This window comes from Oryctolagus cuniculus, chromosome 16 (assembly GCF_964237555.1).
Source record: "Oryctolagus cuniculus chromosome 16, mOryCun1.1, whole genome shotgun sequence".
Lineage (NCBI taxonomy): Eukaryota > Metazoa > Chordata > Mammalia > Lagomorpha > Leporidae > Oryctolagus > Oryctolagus cuniculus.
The window spans coordinates 64,827,107-64,841,209 of record NC_091447.1 but is presented as its reverse complement, the minus strand read 5'-3'; the positions used below and the strand labels follow the sequence as shown (position 1 = coordinate 64,841,209).

The 14,103-nt window shown below is 61.3% G+C and overlaps 1 protein-coding gene across 9 annotated transcripts in view; it reads left to right on the top strand.

The window, feature by feature from the left end:
• The window catches only part of EPS15L1 (epidermal growth factor receptor pathway substrate 15 like 1), a 67,379-nt gene that overhangs the window by 19,226 nt on the left and 34,050 nt on the right, over positions 1 to 14,103 (top strand). For all 9 annotated transcript variants that reach the window (XR_011382882.1, XM_051835714.2, XM_051835711.2 and 6 more), the window contains exons 5-12: positions 144 to 239; positions 963 to 1,025; positions 3,309 to 3,434; positions 4,947 to 5,006; positions 5,827 to 6,060; positions 10,077 to 10,237; positions 12,638 to 12,794; positions 13,115 to 13,200. Coding sequence is in view for 8 of the 9 variants with exons in the window: in XM_051835714.2 (XP_051691674.1) it covers positions 144 to 239; positions 963 to 1,025; positions 3,309 to 3,434; positions 4,947 to 5,006; positions 5,827 to 6,060; positions 10,077 to 10,237; positions 12,638 to 12,794; positions 13,115 to 13,200 (983 nt within the window). In the remaining variant the exon portion in view is untranslated. The remainder of the gene's footprint in view (positions 1 to 143; positions 240 to 962; positions 1,026 to 3,308; positions 3,435 to 4,946; positions 5,007 to 5,826; positions 6,061 to 10,076; positions 10,238 to 12,637; positions 12,795 to 13,114; positions 13,201 to 14,103) is intronic.

The following is a 14,103-nucleotide window of genomic DNA, read 5'->3' as shown; positions in this document are numbered from 1 at the left end:
CCTTCGCACGGGCGGTCCTTGTTGAAGGGGAACGCTTCTTTCCCCAAGCCCGCTGCTGGACCCAGCACCCCGTCGTCTGCCCTGCGCTCTTGCCAGCCCCGCGGGGTTGACTGCTGGTTGACTGTTGATTTTCGGGTTTGCAGGGTTTCTATGTCGCACTGAGACTGGTGGCGTGCGCACAGAGCGGCCACGAAGTCACCCTGAGCAGTCTGAGTCTGAACATGCCGCCACCTAAGTTCGTGAGTGTCCAGTCCCTCGGTCCCTGTTCTGGTGCCACGCTCAGGCGCCTGTGCACGTGCCTGGCTGCGGGCTCCCTCTCGCCTCTGCCCGGCGGTCGTGTGCGATTCCTGTAACAGGAAACCGTGCTAAAGATTAGCAGTGGCATGTATACAGCCACGAGGTTGTGCAACCAGCACCTCTGGTTCCAGAACACTGTCGTCACCCCGGAAGGGGTCCTCATACCCATAAAGTGTTCACCCCCGATTTCTCCTTGCCCAGTCCCTGGCAGCCACCCTCCAGCTTTCTGGGTCTGGGCGTGTCGCGTGAGTGGAACAGTAGGCCGTGGCCTTTAGAGCCAGGCTCCTGTCACTCAGCCGGAAGTTCTCCAGGCTGCAGGCCCGTGCCCAGCGCAGCTGGCTTTCTCCTCACGCCTGAGCCTTGTTCCAGCGGGTGGCTGGACCACGTCTGTGTCCTTTGCCGGCTAGCGGGGTTGTTTCCACACTTTGGCCGTGTGCGTAGTGCTGCTTGTGAGCATCTGTGCATCAGGGTCCGTTTGAACACTGTGTGACAGTGCTCGCGAGTCTGTCCCTAGGCACGGAGGAGCCGGGTCACGTGGCAGTTCTGGGTTTGGCTGTCTCAGGTCTGTCTCCCTGTCTTTGTTGAAAGTGTGTCCTTTTTAGCAAGCACACCCTCCCGTGGTTCACGTCTGTGCCAGCCACAAGGGCCTGCTTCTCTCGTTCCAGCACGACACCAGCAGCCCCCTGATGGCCACGCCGCCGTCCACGGACGCCCACTGGGCCGTGCGGGTAAGTGACAGGGAGGGCTCCTCCCGCTTGCTGCGATGTCGACCGGAGCGTGTTATAGAACCCTGTCTCGTGGTGTAAGCGAGTCCCGAGTGCGGGCAGAGCTCCCTTCCCTGTGAAACTGGAAAATGCCCTGGCCGTTGTAAGTGGGCCTTTCTTTGTCGGGACCCCGGCCCGGTTTCAGGAGTGGGCTTCTCCGAACGCTGTGGTCTGGGTCTCGCTTGTGGTTTTGTGCTGGTGCTGGTTAATCAAACATGAGGGCCTAGCCCCTCCCCAGCCCCACTCCCACGTTCTTGGGCCTTCCTTCCTGGCGCTGTGTGCTTTGTGGAAAGCTTCGCGGTGCATCCGTTCTTGTTTGTGTGGCTGCAGTCGGGTTCCTCTTCTAGAACGAGAAGAGCAGCGTCTGCTGGAAAGTGCAGAGCTATCCTGGAGGGACGAGCCCCTCGCCCCGCCCCTCGTGTTCAGGGGCCGGCGCAGGCCCTGGTGCCTGTTGGGCTTCGCTGTGGTTGTGAAATACAGAGGCACCTCCCCCTCTCCCCCAGGCCCTTGGTTCTCACCTCAGAAAGCCCGTGGGGTGGGTGGTGGTGACATCTGTGCAGGGAGGGGGTGGGAAGAGAGTTTGGTTTCCTGGGGCCGAGGCGTCATGAGCAGCCTCCGTGCAGGCCCTGGGCCAGCGGTGACCACCACACTGCCGCGTGGCTTCCTCTCGCGGTGGTCCAGCCTCGCAGTGTGGACTCTGCAGAACGCCTTTTGCCAGATCCTGCTCCTGCAGGCGTCCGGTCCTTTCCTGGCAGGGGCTTTGAGGCCTTGCAGAGATGAGCCGGGGACCCCGGCTGGGCAGTGGGGGTGCTGTTGGGAGAAAGCGTTGGCATTCCGCTCACCCATGAAGGCCGTGCAGAAAGCAGCCTAGCTGCCAGGCGCCGGCCTCTGCGGCCAGCATTCCTGGGCTGCTCGGAGCGCTGAGTCAGCACGTCGGGTGGGTGGGGGGAGCCCGGCACCCCCCCATGCTCTTGTTTCTGTTGTTTTTTCTTTTTTTTACTCTCTCTCCTTGAAAATGTTTTAGTTCTGGTTAGATATTTATAACATGAAATGTACCTTCTCAATCCTTTAAGAAAATTTTTAGAAATTAATTTTGTTGATTTGAAAGGCAAAGAAGCAGAGAGAGGGAGACCTTTTTCCCCTGCTAGGGCTGGGCCAGGTTGAGGCCAGGAGCCAGGAGCTCCATCTGGGTCTCCCACAGAGGTGCAGGGACCCAAGTCCTTGAGCCGTCACCTGCTGTACCCCGGGGTACAGATTAGCAGGGAGCTGGAATGAGCGTGGAGTCAGACCCCAGCGCAGGCATTCCGAGAGGGCTGCCTGTTAACCGTCAGCGCCGCCTTTTTGTACAACCCCCCCATCCCTTTCCAGAAACTTCTCACCTTGCACAGGTGAAACTCTGCACCCATGAAATGCTCACTCCCACTCACCTCTACCCCCGCGCCCCTGTTCTGCTTGTGTCTTTGTGGGTGTGACCACCGTGGGGGTCTCAGGAAGTGGGTCCTCCTGTATTTGGCCTCTTGTGACCAGCTGAGTTGATTGAGCACATTGCCCCTGAGGTTCATCCACATCGTGGCAGGTCTGTAGAACCTTCCAGAGTGGGGGTGGGCCGCGCTGTATTTCCGTGCTCGCCAGCTGGATGCTCACTGTAGGGGTTTTCTACACTTGACCTTAGCCTTGGCGATTGTAGGGGTTTTCTCAGCACCGCCAGCGGCCAGTGTCTGCCGCGCTCTCTGCTCTCCCTCAGTCCACCTGCCCAGGGCCTCACTTCCATCCGAGGGTACACTGGTGTCTGCTCCCAGGCCCTTGTGGCCAGCAGCCCATGCACTCCCTGCAGCTGCTGTTTCAGTCTGTATGTCCCTTTGATTGTTATGATTTTACTCTTAGAGGCAGGGGGCCTCCTGCAGTTGGCTTTGATAATTATCTGCTTTTGTCTTTCTTATTGTGGTGAGCTCTTTGGAGGTGGTCTCCCTGGAAAGATAGCTCCCCTCCCCCCAGGGAGGCCCCAGCGCACTCAGCAGGCCTGGGCCAGCTCCTGCTCCTGCTCCTCTGAGGTTGTCTGAGGGCTGTTTCCTTCAAGGTCAGAGTTCACTCTGGAGCCCAAGGGCCCAGACTGCTCTAAGAGCACCGTGTGCTGTGGCCGCGGGCCAGGGCCGGTGCCGGGCTGCTTTCTCAGCTTTGGGTCAGGGCTGCACATGGACCTGTGTACTGGCACACCTGTACTCACGCTGGCTCTTTCTGTCCAACCAGGTGGAAGAAAAGGCCAAGTTTGATGGAATTTTTGAAAGCCTCTTACCTATCAATGGTTTGCTCTCTGGAGACAAGGTCAAGCCAGTCCTCATGAACTCTAAGCTACCTCTTGACGTCCTGGGCAGGGTAGGTGGCCGTGGGGTCCGTGCCTTCATGTCTGCTCCACCGCCATGCCGGGTCATCACTGTTCTCCCTCCCCAAGGACACTCTCCAGGCCCTGGCTTGGTGCCCAGCCTGGAGCCCCTAGGGCTTCCTGAGTGCAGGGGGATCCAGCACTTGCTACAGCCAGGCTGGCCCAGGGCCACATGAGGTCCAGTCCCGGGGGAAGGCACAGGAGCACGCCCACTTCACAGGTGGGGAGGCAGGCTCAGAATTGAAACCGCGGTGGAGTCCCGGGGTGAGCAGAGCTGGGCCCGGAGCCCAGACCAGCGGCCCCTCCATTGTGCTCAGCGTGGGAGTTCTGTGTCTTCAATCCTTTTTCTTTTCTTTCCTGCTCTTTTTTTCCTTTTCTTTTCTTTTTTAAACTTGAGAGGCAGAGTGACCGAGATTGAGGGAGAGATCTTCTGCCTTGCCAGTTCACTCCCCAAATGTCTGCAACAGCCAGAGCTGAGACAGGCTGAAGCCAGGAGCCAGGAGCTCCACCCCTGTCTCCCATGTGTGTGGCAGGAACCCAAGTACTTGGGCCAATGTCTGCTGTCTCTCGAGCACATTAGCAGGGAGCTGGGTTGGTAATGGAAGATCCCGGACCTCAGTCTCTGGCACTCAGATGTGGAATGCCCACAATCTTTCCTATTTTTTTAAATTAACTAATTTATTTGAGAGACAGAGGTAGACACAGAGAGAGAGGTCTTCCATCCATTGGTTCACTCCCCAGATGGCTGCAGTGGCTGGAACTGCGCTGATCCGAAGCCAGGAGCCAGGAGCTTCTTCCGGGTTTCTGACGCATGTGCAGGAGCCCAAGGACCTGGGCCATTTTCTGCTGCTTTCCCAGGCCACAGCAGAGAGCTGGATTGGAAGTGGAGCCGCTGGGACTCAAATGGACACCATATGGGATGCCAGCGCTGCAGGAGGCAGCTTTAAGTGCTGTGCCACAGTGCTGCCCCCCCCCCTTTATTTATTTGACAGGTAGAGTTATAGACAGCGAGAGAGACAGAGAGAAAGGTCTTCCTTCCATTGGTTCACTCCCCAAATGGCCGCTACGGCCGGCGCTGCGCCGATCTGAAGCCAGGAGCCACGTGCTTCTTCCTGGTCTCCCATGTGGGTGCAGGGGCCCAAATACTTGGGCCAGCATCCACTGCCTTCCCAGGCCACAGCAGAGAGCTGGACTGGAAGAGGAGCAAACCGGGACTAGAACCCGGTGCCCATATAGGGTGCTGGCACCGCAGGCGGAGGATTAACCAAGTGAGCCACGACCCCTTTTTTCCTAGTTTTAACTACTTTTTCTTTTCTGCCTATACAGCTCAAGGTAGAAGAATTTTTTAACTCTGTGGCAAGTTTAGAAAGAATTTCGCACATTTCCTTTAAAAAAAAAGTGCTCAGGTGTGTTCCTGTGAAATGCAGGGTCTTCAGTTCTCAGGGTGGGGCTTGCCTCCCAGGGGACTCCCTCTCCCAGCGAGCCTTGCTGGTCTTCTCCTGCAGGTCTGGGACCTCAGCGACATCGACAAGGACGGGCACCTGGACCGAGACGAGTTCGCTGTGGTAGGCCCCACTGGGTCCCTCCCACCCCTGGGGCGAGGTGGGGGGTGGTGGTGGGGGGTGGTGGTGGTGGTGGTTCTGGATGCTTTTGTTTTTCTTCTTGATTTAAAAAAAAAAAAAAATGTGAGTTTTGACAGAAGTCAAGCCTTAGGGGCAGCACTTCAAAAATTTTGCGGAAAATAAGATTTGAAAGATGAATTTGTTTTGGTCCAAAAAACGTTGAGGGGCAGGGGTGGGGTGCAGCAGGTGAAGCCGTGGCTTGGGGCGCCTGCCTCTCATAGCCATCGTGTGCTTCTGACCCAGCCTCCTGCTCTCCTGCCTGGGAGACCGTAGAGAAGGTCCCTGCCTCCCCTGTGCCGCCTGGATGGGGCTCCTGGCTCCTGGCTGCAGCCTGGCCTAGTCCTGGCTGCCGTGGGCATTTGGGGCTTGGACCAACAAATGGAAAGTCCTCTCTCTCTTTCTCTCGCTCTCGCTCTCTCGCTGTCACTGTGCCTTTCAGATAAAATAAGTAAATGTTCAAGGAAAGGTTAGAATCTGTGCATGTCGGTGGCCTTCAACGAGTTTAAAGAAAAGGCACGTTATGAAAACGTTTTTGCACCATCATAACCTCATCTTAATTCCATTTTTCCCACCACACTTTAAAGGCCCCTCACGCAGGGAATTGTTCTGTGTGCTGTCTCCCCAAATCCCCCAGTGCTACCCTTCCACTGTGCTTGTCCAGCCTTCCCCCGACCTGCTCCTGACCCCCCTCCCTCACTCCTTGTCTGTGGAATACGAAGCCCCCAGGGGGCTGCCTCAGCTCCGCCCTCATCTGTACCCGTAGGCCATGCACTTGGTTTACCGAGCCCTGGAGAAGGAGCCCGTGCCCTCCGTGCTGCCGCCCACCCTCATCCCACCCTCCAAGAGGAAGAAGACGGTGTTCCCCGGCGCTGTGCCTGTCCTGCCTGCCAGCCCCCCGCCCAAAGACAGCCTGCGCTCCACCCCTTCCCACGGCAGCGTGAGCAGCCTCAACAGCACCGGCAGCTTGTCTCCCAAGCATGGCATCAAACAGACGCAGGTACGGGGCCCGCGGGCTCACGGCATCAAACAGACGCGAGTATGGGGCCTGCGGGCTCACGGCATCAGACACAGGTACAGGGCCCGCGGGCTCACGGCCTCCTCTCTCGCTCGGGAGCAGGTGGAGTTTGGGATGAAGTTGGCACTGCAGGGACTCGGGGTGAGTCGCACGCTCCGGCAGGCTCCCGTCACCTCTGGGGGCCCTGCAGATGCTGGGACCGTGGCCAGTGGACTGCACCAGGCAGGGACCAGGCAGGGCAGCAATCTGTATGTCCAGTTTTTTTCAAAAATATTTTTCGCCTGTGGTTGATTGAATGTGGACACGGAACCGTGGAGGTGGAGGGCTGGCCGTGCCGTTCTTCTTCAAGTCCCGCTCGCTGCACCCCTGGGCTCCCTCACGTGTCTGCCCCCTCCAGCGGCCTCTGCAGGGTTCTGGACACGGAGCCACCTCCTTCCTGCCTGCTGGTCCCTGTGCTGGGAAGGCCCTTGACTGGATTGCACCCCGGCACCTTGGCAGGGAGGCCGACGTCGGCCCATCCCCACCGCGCCCTGATCTCTCCTCCTGGTTTCTCACAGCTGGCTGCTCCATGGTCAGCGAGGTGTTGTCTGTCTCCACGCTGCCATCCGCTGCGTGGAAGGTTGTTGGTTACAACCTGCATTCTCCAGGAGTTGTCCCCGCTCACGTGGACGCTGAGTGACCAGGGCAGTGAGGGAGGCCTCTGGCTCACCCTGAGGGCCCTCGGTGGCCCCCTGTCTCCACACAGCAGCACAGACCTGACTCCCGGGCCTCTGGGTTCCCCTTCTGTGCACTCAGCCGAGCTCAGACAGACAGGACGTACACAGAGCGCGCAGGGCTCGTTCTCGGCACTCTTCCCCAGACAACGTGGTGTAGCTGCTCTGTGGGGCCTGGAGAGTCCTCCGGAGAGGAGCTGAAGCGCGTGGGTTCTCTGCAGCACCGCTGTCGCCTCGCGCGTGGAATTGGGGCTGGCCAGGGTCCTGGGAACAGAACGCCTGTTGTGTAGTGGAGACGACGCTCTCGTCGGCAGGTGCAGCGTGGACGGGGGCTTCTCTACGAGACCGTGTGGAGTGTGCAAGAGACACCTGGGAGCAGCCCTCCGGCTCCCGTGTGGTCGCGGCGGGCGGGGAGCAGCCTGCACCCCCACACAGCCTGGAGGGAAATGAGCAAGGCCCCTCAGATAGTGCTTCCTAGGTGCCTGCTGGGGAGGCTCCCTCCCTCCCGCCCTCCCTTCCTATTTATTTATTTATTTGAGAGGCAGAGAGAGGTCTTCTATCCACTGGTTCACTCCCCAAATGGCCACAATGGCCAGAGCTGCACCCATCTGAAGCCAGGAGCCAGGAACTGCTTCCAGGTCTCCTACATGGGCGCAGGGGCCCAAGCTCTTGCGCCATCTTCCACTGCTTTCCCAGGCCATAGCAGAGAGCTGGACTGGAAGTGGAGCAGGCAGGACTTGAACCGGCACCTGTGTGGACTGCCGGCGCCGCAGGTGGAGGATTAGCCCACTGCGCCCCAGTGCCGGCCCCTAGGCTGCTTCTCATGGAGCCTGTTACGAGGCCAGCTGTGAAGGGCGGGGCGGCGGCGTGGGGGCTGTGCTCGCTGGGCCGCCCAGGAGCGGAGGCAGAGCTCATGAGAGGCCTGGTGTTTGCCACGTGAACAAAAGGGCACTGCTGCCTGGTTTCTGGGGTCGCGGGGTCGCGGGGTCTTTGGGGAGTGAGGCTGACACCGGCTGGACAGAGCCCAGCACCTCGGGACAGCCTGGGGTCTCCTGGGAGTGCTGCTAAGGCTGCTGACACCGCCGTGGGGTGGCGTGGCGTGGCGTGGCGTGGCATGGTGTGGCGCGGAGCCTTCTCCGCTCTTGGAGACAGTGCTTGCCCCTCAGCTCGGCTTGTCGAGCACTGTCCCCTCTTCCTCAAGGCTCCTGGCGTCGCAGGTCAGGTGCCCCGAGCCTGCCATCTGGGTGTGTTCCCTCGCCGTCCCTAACCAAACACGGGTGCTCTAATAGGAACAGGCGCTGAGCTAGCTCACGGCTCTGGGGGCTGGGCAGGCCAAGGGCCGGTACTGGCATCTGTCAGGACCCTGTGTGCTGCATCCCATGGTGAGACAGGACAAGCGAGCCCGAGGGACCCTCCACAGTGCAGCTGCTGCCCCCGTGACCCAGTGATGCGGGAATGGGCCCCGTCACCTGAGGTCCCACCCCTCAGCGCCCAGCCCGTGCCCTTGGGGGCACACGTTCCTTTCAGCGGTGTCCCTCTGCGTCTTCACAGCCGGCCTGAGCTTGGCCCACCGCAGGCCGAGGCAGCTTCCAGAACTCGCCCAGGAAAACACCACCAGCACAGCGCTGGTCCTCGCGCCATCTAGCGTAAAATGTTAGAATCAGGCCGTAGAGCTGATGAGGTGGGGCAGCTAACTGGACCACTTGCTGTGCCAACTCAGCGTCCTCACGACCCGAGGCCCCAGAACCAAAGTGGCTGGGTGCGCTGGGGTCCTCTGCCTGCACTCCCGGTGCTCACGGCAGCGCCCCCTGGGCTTGGGCTGCGCTGCGGGGAAGCTGCCCCCTTTGCCTCATCTCCACTGGGGCTCCCACCCCCCCTGAACGCTCATGAATGGCTTTGGGGTCCACACCCAGCCAGGCACACTCCTCTCCTGCCTTGCGGTCACTCCCCGAGCAGTGCAGGGCAGCAGCTGTGTGTCCAGTGTCCAGCGCGCAGGTACAGCTATGGGCAGTCCCCAGAGCCTCCGCTGGGTGAGAAGGGACTTGAGCAGCCTCGGGTTTTGGTATCCTCAGGGGGTTCCTGAGCCCCCTGCATCCTGACATACGACTGGATTGTAAAGGAGAGGGGATGATGGGGCTGGCACCTGGCTCACTTGGTTAATCCTCCGCCTGCGGCGCCAGCATCCCATATGGACGCCAGTTCTGTCCCAGTTGCCCCTCTTCCAGTCCAGCTCTCTGCTGTGGCCTGGGAGGGCAGTGGAGGATGGCCCAAGTGCTTGGGCCCTGCACCCCATGGGAGACCAGGAGAAGCACCTTGCTCCTGGCTTCAGATCGGTGCAGCACCGGCCGTAGCGGCCATTTGGGGGGTGAACCAATGGAAGGAAGACCTTTCTCTCTCTCTCTCTCTCTCTCTCTCTGGGAAAAAAAAAAAAAAGGAAAGGAAAGGAGATGTTGCAGTGTGTCCAGGGTCGAGGCCAGGGCCACTGTGAGTCTGTGTCGGCCCTGGAAGGGGCCTCTGGGGGAACCTCCAGGCTCTGCACCAGGTTGTGGGTGGCTCCTGGGCCACTCCTGCTGACATCTGCTTTTCTCTTCAGCAAACCTGGACCAGAGGCCCAGCCTGGGGCCCTAGCCTGGGGGCTGTGGGTGTGGCCAGGGGCCCAGTCTGGGGGCCGTGGGTGTGGCCTGGGCCCAGCCTGGGGGCTATAGGTGTGGTCACGTGGCCCTGCATCTTGGCTGTGCTTGATGCGCATGTGCGGATACCTCCATGAGTTAGGGAGAAGGATCTTGCGGACACCTCCAGTTAGGAGTTAGGGTGAAGGGTCTTTGTTGTCTCAGTGGGCAGGGTTGGGCACAAGCACGGTGGTCGGCAGCACCCAGAGCTGTGGGCACTGGGAGCCTCTCGGCTGCCTGCAGAGAGGCCTGGAGAACAGGGCAGCAGGCGGGTGGGGACGGTGCTTCCGCTGCGAGGCCCCGGGTGCACCTTCTGGTGAGCCTGATGGCCCCTCCAGGGAGACGCCCGCTGGCCTGTCTCCGCACTTGGGTTGGGGTGTGGGGGTCTGTGGTCAGACGGACCCGAGGGTGAGCAAGGGGCCATGAGGGCGCAGGCTCAGTGGGGCGGCGGCAGCATCTCAGCCTCCATTCCTCCCCCGGCTGTGGAGCAGGCGTGCTCCTGCAGTCAGTCGAGGCCAGGACGTGCGGGAGAGTGCTGTCGTCACCCTGCTGCGGAAATGGCGGCTCGAGGGGCAGCAGACCTCTGGACTGACTGCTCTCCAATCCGCGCTTCCAGCCGGCGGCGACAAGCTGGGTGGTGCCGGTGGCGGACAAGATGCGCTTCGACGAGATTTTCCTGAAGACCGACCTGGACCTGGACGGCTACGTGAGCGGCCAGGAGGTGAAGGAGATCTTCATGCACTCGGGCCTCACCCAGAACCTCCTAGCGCACATATGGTGAGCATGGCGGCCGCGCGGCTGGGCGCCCGCCTGTGGGTGGCTCTGCGGGGCACAAAACGGTGAGAAGGGTGGGGGCCATCTCTGAGCCCACCACGGGTCCCAGCATCTGGCGTCACGTACTCTTTCCCGGGCTGACGGCCGACAGCCCGAGTGTCAGGACTGGAACCCCGGCCCATTCACCGTCTTCCACGCTGGGCGTCCGTCTGGCCCCCTAGAGAGCTCTGCTTGGACAGCGGGCCTTGTTCTCGTTGGGGCCTGCCTGGCTTTGGGGGACACTGGCCTCGCCCCCTGGGCGGTCAGGGCTACAGCTGCCCCTCAGCAGATGAGCCAGGGTGCGACAGAGCCGCTTGAAGTGCTGGCCTCACCCCACGCCCGTCAGGACTGGCGTCACTGTCTAGGTTTGTTCGCAGAGCCGCGGGGCCTTGGAGAAGGCTTCAGTGGGGAGTTGTAAGAGAGGACTCCGTGTAGTTCTCGAAGGTGAGCCCACTGAGCAGAGCAGAGAGATGTGGCACACTCGGGTGCCCCAGGGGAGGTAACTCCTGGTAACGCCTCACAGGTGACCATGCTGGGCCGCGAGCCAGGCCTGAGAGACTGGCTGTCCTCGCCACTGCCAGCCTCGCGGGCCAGGGCCACAGATTCTCAGCCCCTTCCAGGAACGAGAAGGGTGGGCGTCGTGGCGCCTGTTACTGAGTCTCCCATGTCCAGTCAGCTCCCAGCTGACACACGCCCTGGGAGGCAGCAGTGGCAGCCAAGTGCCTGGGCCCCTGCCACCCACCGGGAGACCCGGATGGAGCTGCAGCTCCTGGCCTTGGCATGGCCCAGCCTTGCTGTTGTGGGCATTTAGGAGTGAACCAGTGGATGGAAGATCTCTCTCTCTGCTATTCAAATAAATGAGAGAATAAAAATTTTTGAGGATTGCCTTCGGGCTGTGCGTAACAGGTGACTGTGACATAAGAGAATTTCATGTTTAGACTTGGAGCTCACCCCTAAGACGTCTCCTTGTGAACACGCAGATCTGAAAAAACCTGAAATCCCAGGCATCGCAGCTGTGGGTCCGTGGACCTCACGGCTCAGGAGGTGTACTTCAGCCTGTAGATGACGTGGTGACATGGCCACGGCCCAGCGAAGTCACGAGTCCTTGTGGGTCCAGAGCAGGAGGGGGAAAGGAGATGAAGGGGCCCAGCTGGCCACTGGGGAGGCGGAGACAAGTCTAGATTGATCGTCATTCTAATCCTGGATTTGAAAGGCAGATGGAGACAGCTCTGTCCAGGTCTCCCCAAGCCCCCGAGCGTCGCTGCTGCCTCCCGGGTGCGCACCGGCAGGAAGCTGGGATCGGGAGTGGCGCACAGGCTGCCGGCTGGGGTGTCCTGGGCAGCATCTCGGCCCCTGTGCCCGCCACCGGCCCTGGGGCCCCAGCCACCCAGGGGAGGAAGTGCCGATGCGCAGCTAGTGCTCCAGGCGCGGCGCGGCGGGTGCCAGGGCCAAGGCTCTGCCCCCACCGTGGCCAGCTCCTTGTGGCTTAGGCCTGGCACACATGGCTGTGGGTGGACACCAACAGCACAGCCCCGAGTCTGGGGTGTGCAGCCACCTCATAACGCGACATCCACAAGACGAGCTCTGTGCCTGCCTGGCTGCTCTGTTCCCCACCGTGCCGAGCCATGCTTTGCAGAAACCCAGCTCCGAGCCCTGTGCGGAGGGGGTGGGGAGGAAGGGAAGGGGCGTTTACAAGCCTTGCTCCTTGGGACGCCTTGGCTGCCCCTAGTGCAGAGGAGCTTACTGCGGGCCCCTGTGTGCCGCCGTACAAGGCAGCCCCTTTGGGCACAGGAGGCGTGGATCTGCCCGTGCTGGGGGGCTTAATGAGTACACAGACAGATGGGGGCACCTGAACCCCAGCTCCTGGAGGCCGGAGCTCTGAGACATGGCTGCTCCGTGTGTCCGCACATCTCAGAGGGCCAGAGAGCACCAGCTCACGAGACAGTCTGCTCCCAAAGGCCCCGCCTCCCAACCCCATCCCCCTGGGGTTAGGGCTTCAGCCCTGGAATTCTGGGGATCCCCACATTCAGATCAGGGGTGCTGACCCTCCCCCAGCTGGTGCTGCAGGGTGGGGTGCACAGGGCAGCGCCGGGCCTGGCTGCTCCGGGCTTGCTCCCGCAGCACTGGGGTTCTGCAGCTAGCAGGTGGAGGTCACGTAGGAGCCTCTCGCATAGGACCGGCCCCTTGGTGGGCTTGGGGGTGGGGGTCCTGAGACTGTTTGCCAGGAATGGACAGAAGGAATGGGGGCTCGCCAGGGCGTCCCGGTGTTTGTGTCGCCATCACCGGGGTCCCCACCTTGCGCTCACTGGGGGCAGGCCGAGCCTGGCATCCTGATTTGTAATCAGCGTCCCGCGTTTCTCCCAGGGCCCTGGCCGATACGAGGCAAACGGGGAAGTTAAGCAAAGACCAATTCGCGTTAGCTATGTATTTCATTCAGCAGAAGGTCAGTAAAGGCATCGACCCCCCTCAAGTCCTCTCGCCCGACATGGTCCCGCCCTCAGAGAGAGGCACCCCGGTCCCGGTGAGTAGCCCCAGCCGCACCTGCTCCCATTCGTGTTGCTTCCGCCGCTCGCCAGCAGGTGGCGCAGGCGGCCCGCGTGAGCCCCACAGTCTGCCCGACCCTCATCTTATTCATCCAGGAGTGGGAGCGGGGTGGGGGACGGAGGGAGTGGATCGGCCCTGGGCAAGTGTCCCAGGCTCACAGGGACACCTGTGAGCTTCTTCCCTCTCATGCTGTGACCCACAGAGAGGATTTTATTCCTGGGCGCAAGACCTCCCAGCCCCTGCTGTGCGGTGATGTCAGCTTGCCCCTTAGTGATTGCCGTCCGAATTTGCTCCTAGGACAGTTCCAGTTCTCTGGGATCGGGGGAGTTCACGGGAGTGAAAGAGCTGGACGATATCAGTCAAGAGATCGCCCAGTTACAGAGGTAGGCTGGCCCCTCCCCCAGGCTGCCCTTGGCCGTCCCAGACTCGTGTGAGGTTCCACGAGTGCAGGTTTGAAAGGGAGGGGCGCGGATTCCCGCCTTCCGAGTCGGCAGGGGGGGGGGCTCCACGTGTGAGGTCTTCCATCCGAGCCAGTGTGGGCCCGGGCCTCCTGACCGAGAGATACGAGCATTCAAGTCCACAGCGAGGCGCGAGAGGCTGGTGGTGGCATGAGGGGAGAGGTGTGCAGCGGGGAGACTGACAGGTGCGGGTGTGGGCACCGTGGACCAACTCCACGGCAGTCTCCTGGCTGCCACACTGCCACTTCCCGCTACAAGCCCAGGGTCACCCCACACTTCTGACCCTCGCCCCCCCCCCCCACCCCCGGCTTGGCTTTCCTATTCCTGCCATCTAGAATGTTCTCACATTGTACCCCCATGTTCACAGCTGCCATTCATTTGTGCCTCACCCTCACCCGTCTCCCTGCCAGCCTGTGGCAGGTCCCTTGCACTGAGTGTTGAACCTCTGAGGGGCTGTGGCGTTCGGAGAGTGTGGTTTTCCGTGCTGCATGCGCCGTGAGCCACAGTGTAGCTGGCTCGGCACGGCACAGCTGTGTGAGCACGTGGCTCTGTAGGGAGCCAGGCAGCTCCACGGAGCTCTCTGGGCAGGGCAGGGGTCTCACAAGGCCATGGTCAAGGCGCTAGCTGGAGAAGAATCCACCTGCAGGGGGTGTGGCTCCGTGTCCTTGCTGGGTGTCGGCGGGAGAGACCACCCGTGCTCCCTACAGGGCCCCTGCACCGTCAGGGCCAGCAGAGGCGAGTGGCAGCCTGGTTGTGGTGGAGACGTCTTCGGCTCCTCTGCGGCCCCAGGCAGAGGAAACGCAGTGCCTCTGAAGGGTGCCGGGGTCG